The 6,774-nt window shown below is 49.2% G+C and overlaps 1 protein-coding gene across 2 annotated transcripts; it reads right to left on the bottom strand.

Moving 5' to 3' along the window:
* Positions 1–1,783: 1,783 nt before the first annotated feature.
* Atp5mc1 (ATP synthase membrane subunit c locus 1) lies at positions 1,784–4,416 on the bottom strand. Of its 2 annotated transcripts, none has more exons than XM_006971911.4 (5): positions 4,374–4,416; positions 3,737–3,783; positions 2,736–2,813; positions 2,243–2,421; positions 1,784–1,998 (listed from the first exon to the last, which is right to left on the bottom strand). In XM_006971911.4, the coding sequence occupies exons 2-5, from the start codon at positions 3,773–3,775 to the stop codon at positions 1,884–1,886; spliced, it is 411 nt and encodes a 136-aa protein (XP_006971973.1). In that variant the 5' UTR covers positions 3,776–3,783; positions 4,374–4,416; the 3' UTR covers positions 1,784–1,883. The 2 variants fall into 2 exon arrangements, with proteins under 2 accessions (XP_006971973.1, XP_006971972.1); XM_006971910.4 differs by having other exon boundaries at positions 4,304–4,411.
* Between the last annotated feature and the right edge of the window lie 2,358 nt (positions 4,417–6,774).

Raw genomic sequence — 6,774 nt, forward strand, 5'->3', positions numbered from 1 at the left:
AGAGAAATCCTGTCTTGAAAAACCAAAAACAAACAAAAAACAGACTTGTTCCAGATGGGAGAGCTGGCTTAATGGTTAAAGAGCGCATACTGTTCTTGCAGATGTGGGTTCAGGTTCCACTACCACTCACATGTGCCTGGAACTCTAGTTCCCAGGGATCTGACAGCTTTTTTCTGGCCTCTGAGTGACTGCATGCACATAAAAACTCATGCATGTATGTAAGTGTGTATGTATGTTTTGTCTGTCTGTGTATGTCTGGGGGGTGGTAGCAGTTTAATCATTTTCCCACCTGGGGTGTCAGTGCCATTTGAGCCAATTGAGGGTTAGGGAAGGCCTTGGCACAGGCCACAGAAAAAGATGCTGCCTGAAGCTGTCCTAGCAATTCATTAGTCCACACTCTCCAAAAGCATCTTCAGTTTCAAGCAAAGATCACAGATTCTCTAAGAGGAAACTATGTCTTGTTTACTCGAGAACATTTCAAAAGCTAACTGATGATGAAAATGAAACTCAATTCAACTAGATACAACAGAGAGGCTCACCCAACCTTCATCTTCTGTGGACTCCTAGAAGCCAACACAGGTCTACAGGCTACTGTGGCAAGAACCTTCGCTCAGATGAGTGTGGTGGTACACCCTTTAATTCAGGTGTACCTGAATTAATTGGAAGGCAGAGGCAGGCAGATCTCTGAGTTCAAGGCTGGCCTGGTCTTCAGAGTGAGTTGCAGGACAGCCAGGGCTACACAGAGAAACCCTGTTTTAAAAAAAAAAAAGAACCTTGGGGTTGGGGATTTAGCTCAGTGGTAGAGTGCTTGGGCAAGCACAGGGCCCTGGGTTCGGTCCTCAGCTCCCGGAAAAAACAGAATCTTTACCCCACATAGCCATCTCGCCAGCTCCACACTTCCACCTTTAATATGCTGCCTTAAATTTTGTGGCAAAATGAAGAGGACTGGGGGAGGAGAAACAGAATGAGTAGCACTTTTAAGTTTAGGTTAATTCCACTTACCTGCTCAGTGTTTTGGACAATTATTTTGCTTCTCTAAGCACAGGTTCCTCATGTACAAAACAGGTTTAATGGCTATACTTACAATTCATAGGACTGCTGTTAAACACTTAGCCCTGAGCTTATTGCAAATTAAGCTCCTCAAAAATGTTACCTGTTGCTGGGCGGTGGTGGTGTTCACCTTTAATCCCAGCACTCAGGCAGAAGCAAGCTGATCTCTTGTGAGTTTGAGGCCAGCCTGGTCTACAGAGTGAGTTCCAGGATAGCCAGAGATATTACACAGGGAAACCCTGTCTTAAAAAAACAAAAATAAATAAATAAAAGTTACCTGTTAAAAACAATAGGTGGCACATGCCATTAATCCCAGCACTTGAAAGGTAGAAGCAGGTGGATCTCTATGACTTCAAAGCTAGCATGGTCTACATAGCAAGTTCCAGGCTGGCCAGATTCAAAGCTAGCATGGTCTACACAGCCAGCTGTAGGCCAGCCAGAGGCACACAGCAAGGCAGGCCCGAGGTCTTGACAAAAATCAAGCAAGACCCCCCCTCCCCCTGCCAATCAAACAAAGCAAACCCCCCCAAAATGGCACCTGTCAGTATGCTAACTTGAAAGGGACAAAGCACCTTTACCCAGGCTATTTCAGAGCTCTTCTGAGACACTGGGACCCTTCTACACTCTGCCCACTTCCGCATCACCGGGGTATCACTGACCAGAGTATCACTTCTACCATTCCACCCAAGCCTCTTCCAGCCCCCACAGTAGAAAGACAGGCACAGGCATATGGTTTAGAGAAACGTTGTTTAATGGTAAAGCTTAGCACACTCCAGCACCAGGACCGGCATGGAGTCGAAGCAGCAGGGACGGCTGGGTGACCCCATGGAGCCTCACATGGCGAAGAGGATGAGGAAGGCGACCATCAAACAGAAGAGCCCCATGGCCTCAGACAGGGCAAAGCCCAGAATGGCATAGGAGAAGAGCTGTTGCTTGAGAGACGGGTTCCTGCCAGGGAGAGGAAAGGGTGAGGGGACAAGAGAGGGGAGGGCGCTACTGTTCCAAGAGGGCCTCGCCTACACCCACCCTGGGGACGTGGATAGGAAAGGAGACCAAGAACTGGGCAAGTTTACGTGGGGCAGGTGGGACTCATACTTCAATTCTGACTTAGGACAGTGGGGAAATAGGTGGTAAATAACATTGAAGGCTCCCTATCTGCTAAGATTCTGACTATGGGCAGCCCCAAACTTACCTGGCATAGCCAATAATCAAGCTACCAAACACTGTTCCAATGCCAGCCCCTGATCCAGCCACACCAACTGTGGCAGCCCCAGCGCCAATGAACTTGGCAGCTGTGTCAATATCCCGGGCAACAACACTGGTCTGGAATTCCCGTCTGGCCACCTGGAGAGGGGAGCTGCTGCAGGGAGGCTGGAAGAGAGGAAAGGAGGAAGGAGGGAGCAAGGAGGCAGGAGGCATCTGTCAGGTGGCTGGCTTCACTCTCACCCCACCCACCAGAGCTAAGAAACAGCTGGTGGCAGCCTGACCAGGGCAGAATACCCTGCTTGCAAGGCGAATGCCAGTTATCCCTAGGACACTTTCAGGAGGGGCTAGTCACACCTAGGACTGTTATTTGAGACTTAGAATCACAAGAGCTTCATAGATTCCCTAATTCTCCTAAGAGCAATTCAGTTGACTGAGGGGACCACTGCCTAGGGAGATCCTGAGTGGCCTTACTTCCTTACCTGTTTAGATGGGGCCTCTGGTCTACTCAAGAGGGAAGCAGACACAGGCCTGATTAGACCCCTGGTACAGGAGCGGATCTGTAAAACCAGAAAGACGTATCAGGCAAAAACAAACACATAAAAACCTAACCTAACTGACAAGAATCTGTCAAAACCAGTCCAGTTTCAAGGTCAACTAATTTATTCTTACTTCTCTTGGGCAGGTCTGCACCAGACACAGTTGTCCTGAAAGTCTGTAGTGGCCACAGTGGCAGCCAGCACCATTTGACATCATGTGCCAGGCTGGAGAGCACTCACAAGGCTCTGGGCTCAATCCTCAGAACCAAACCCAAACCAAACCAGGCACCAAAGTTCATTTCCAAGGGCACAGCCCTAATCAGTGTCCCAGAGTAGAGTAAGACCCAAACATCCAATCAGCTATAGGAAGTGAACCCAGATAACAAAAGGCACCATGGGGAGAAATCAAATGCACTTACAGCAACATACCCTTCATGCAGTGGGCCAGAAAGCCTGGTTAGGCCCTGGGAACAGCCATCTTAGGAGAGTCCCCAGTGAAATGGATTTCTCGACACATTATGCAGGGCAATGACTCTCAGACTTGGCAGAACATTGGAATCACCTGGGGAGTTCTAAAATATTGCTTGGGGTTCCACCTCCATCCTCACAGTCTATGCAATTGGTTTAAGGTGCAGTCTGGGCATTGGGAGTGTTAAGCCTTCCAACATGCAGGCAAGGTTTAGAAAAACTGTTTTCCGGTCGTCTGGCTACATCCAAGCCAGGACTGAAACAAAAGATCAGTTCTAGCCTCTCTGAGGTCACTCAAAAAGCCACGACAGCTGGTTTACAGGCCTGAATAAGCATAGGTAGCCTGCACTACATCCTAGAGCTTCCCCCAAAGAGCCATCACCATCATGGGGCGCCAGCTCCTCTTAGTTCATTCATTAAACAAGATCGCTCCCATACCATACGGCACTATAGGGTAACCCAGAGCCACAGCTTACCAGAACTGGAGAAACGAGCAGTGCCTTGGTGGTCTGCATTTTTCAATCTGCAAGGAGAGAGGGGGAAAAAAAAACACCATAATTCCTATGAAAGCCTGGTTGTCTGCTTCTAGTGGCGACCTTCTGTCGTCCCCATCCACCTCCGCTCGCTCTCCCAGACCCCTCTTTTCCTGTGCCCCAGCTAAGGAGGGCATTAGAGGTCAGAAGGACAGCGCCGATCCCGGGGTCAACCACTTTCTGCGCAGCGGGTCTGCAGAAGGACAGCAACTGAGATCGGAAGTAAAAGGAGGCGGCTCAGGCCCCAAGAGGGAAATGTTGCGAAAAGGAACAGTCTCCCGGGAAGGCTGGAGGCAGAAGCTGGCAGACGTCGCGCAGGATCCTGCCCACGTTACATAGCTGTCCCCTACTCTCCCCAGCGGCCGTTTATCGCTCATTACCGTTGGTAATTAACATTAATTGATAAAGCTTCAAGACTCCCATAGTCCTTCCCCACCCCTGGAGGCAAATGCTGCTCCACATGGCCCGGTCCACAGCTTTACGGAGCCCTGGCTCCCGGCCCCAAGTCACCTGCACTCCCACTCCCCTGCAGCCCCTGCTCGGCCCACGGCACTCTCCCTGCTCAAGGTGACTGACTCACCTCCCCGCTTTAGCCCTTGGTCACTGCGCCCCGCTCCCCCACCCACGTGTCCCGGAGTCCCTCCACTCCCATTGGCCGGTCCCTTCCCGCGCTCCAATTGGCTAGCGTCATCAAGTCCTTCTTTCTTATTGGCCCTTTTCGGCATCTTCCTCTCCCTCCACAGGGGCTTCGTGGCAATCCCCGCCTCCTTGCGGATAAAGGCGGGTTCTTTTTCCCAGATCGGGGTGGGGATTGGTCGAACCCCGAAGTGCTCGACCATAGAGTCGACGAGACTCGGAGGTTCTACAACCTTCAACATAAAATGGCGACCACGGTGCAAGCGGAAGAAAAAGGCGTGGGAGCGCTCGGCCACTTGACGCGGACGGACACGTGACGTCGGCTCCGTGCCCTCATTCGGCGGCTCGGACCCAGGAGCGCGATGCATGTAGGGGTTTGTAGTCCTGTCCCAGGGCCCAACGACCACCGAGATCCCGCGAGACGTTGCTTCCCGGCAGGGAGAGCCGACGCCTTTGCAGTATAGTCCACCATAGTGATTTGTGAAAATCCCAGCTTCCGCCTGAGCTTAATTAAGGCAGGTTGGAAAACTTCCAAGTAGTGAGCGTGGCCTTGTGGGCCTCTGTTAGTGGTCAACAGACGTGGATTTACAAACTGGATTTTTAACCCCCCAAACACAGTTAAAGCCAGGCTTGGTGTTTCACACCTGTAGTCTTAGCACTTGGCAGGTGGAGACAGGGAGGTCAGGAGTTCAAGGCCAGACTGAGCTTCATGAGCTTAGGTAAAAAAACAAAAACAAAAACAAAACAACAACAACAAAAAAAAAAACAAGGTCAGGGCAGAAAATTATATTGCAGGCGGATTCTAAAAGAAAACAATACTCGGTAGAATGAAGCCTGCAAAGAAGTTGGGTGGTGCACGCTTGTAAGCCCAGAAGACTAAGGCAGCAAGACCACGCCGTGGTCCACAAGCTCCAGGACAGTCTGGATTAAGTAGCAAAACCCTGCTAACAAAACCACGCATACGTGCTACAAGCCCAAAGAGTCCCCACACAGCTGGTATGAATTAGAAAACCTTCCTGGAAAGCAGTTTGGCAATATTTTTATTTGAAATGCTATGAATGAGCCATCCTCTTTGACCTGGTAATCCTTGAGTAATTGAGAACCTTTAAATGCTCCATCCTCTTTGACCCAGTAATACTGTTTCTAGGGACCTGTACTAAATAAATAATGTTATGCAGAGGTTCTGATGAAAAAAGATTGCATCACAGAGTTTTTGCTTTTGCTTTTTTGAGACAGGGCCCCTCTCTGTAGCCCTGGCCGTCCTGGAGCTTGATATGTAGACAAGACTAGGCTTGAACTCACAGAGATTCTCCTAGTCTCTGCCTCCCGATTACTGGAATTAAAGGCGCTATCCACCATGTACTGCACAGAATTTACTGAATATGAAAAGTAAATGCTGGGCTGGAGAGGTGGCTTGGTGGTTAAGAGCACTGGCTGCTCTTCAAGAGGTCCCGAGTTCAATTCCCAGGACCTACATGGTGGCTCACAGCCATCTATAATAGGATCTGATGTCCTCATCTGGCATGCAGACATATGTGCAGGCAGATATGGGGTTGGGGATTTAGCTCAGTGGTAGAGCGCTTGCCTAGCTAGCTCAAGACCCTGGGTTTGGCCCTCAGCTCTTGGGGGAAAAAAGCATTAAAAAAAAGAAAAGTAGCCGGGCAGTGGTAGCGCACGCCTTTAATCCCAGCACTTGGGAGGCAGAGCCAGGCGGATCTCGGTGAGTTTGAGGCCAGCCTGGGCTACAGAGTGAGTTCCAGGAAAGGTGCAAAGCTACACAGAGAAACCCTGTCTTGAAAAAACAAAACAAAAACAAACAAACAAAAAAAAAAAACAAGAAAGAAAGAAAGAAAAGTAAATGCCACACTGATAGTAAATGCTTCAATAAACTCTCTCTCTCTCTCTCTCTCTTTATATATATATATATATATATATATATATATATATATATATATATATGTGTGTGTGTGTGTGTTTTGCCTGCACGTATGTATGTGTAGCACATAAGGGCTCATACCTTTGGAGGCCAAAAGAGGGCATTGGATTCCCTTTAACTGGAGTTAGAATAGTTGTGAGTCACCATGTGGGTGGTTGGAATCAGACCCAGATCCTCTAGAGAACAGACAGCACTCTTAACTGATGAGCCATCTCTCCAATCCTAATTTTGTTTTTTGCTACTATATTTCTAAGTTTGGGCTTGTGTGCACTACACGGGCACTGTGGCAGTCAGAAGAGAACTTTCAGTTCACTCCTTCCACCCTAGGTTACAGGGATCCAACTCCTGTTGTTTGTCTTGCAAGGTCATTGCTCTTACCAGCCTTACCCATCTTACCAGGCCTGAATAA

The sequence above is a fragment of the Peromyscus maniculatus genome, chromosome 8, assembly GCF_049852395.1.
Source record: "Peromyscus maniculatus bairdii isolate BWxNUB_F1_BW_parent chromosome 8, HU_Pman_BW_mat_3.1, whole genome shotgun sequence".
Classification (NCBI taxonomy): Eukaryota; Metazoa; Chordata; class Mammalia; order Rodentia; family Cricetidae; genus Peromyscus; species Peromyscus maniculatus.

Excerpts from the sequence above, each read along its gene's own strand:
- Atp5mc1 (XM_006971911.4), bottom strand. The coding sequence starts at position 3,775 with ATGCAGACCACCAAGGCACTGCTCGTTTCTCCAGTTCTG. Across the intron at positions 2,422-2,735 it reads CAGAGGCCCCATCTAAACAG|CCTCCCTGCAGCAGCTCCCC; the intron begins GTAAGGAAGTAA and ends CCTCTCTTCCAG. Across the intron at positions 1,999-2,242 it reads TTGATTATTGGCTATGCCAG|GAACCCGTCTCTCAAGCAAC; the intron begins GTAAGTTTGGGG and ends TCTCCCTGGCAG.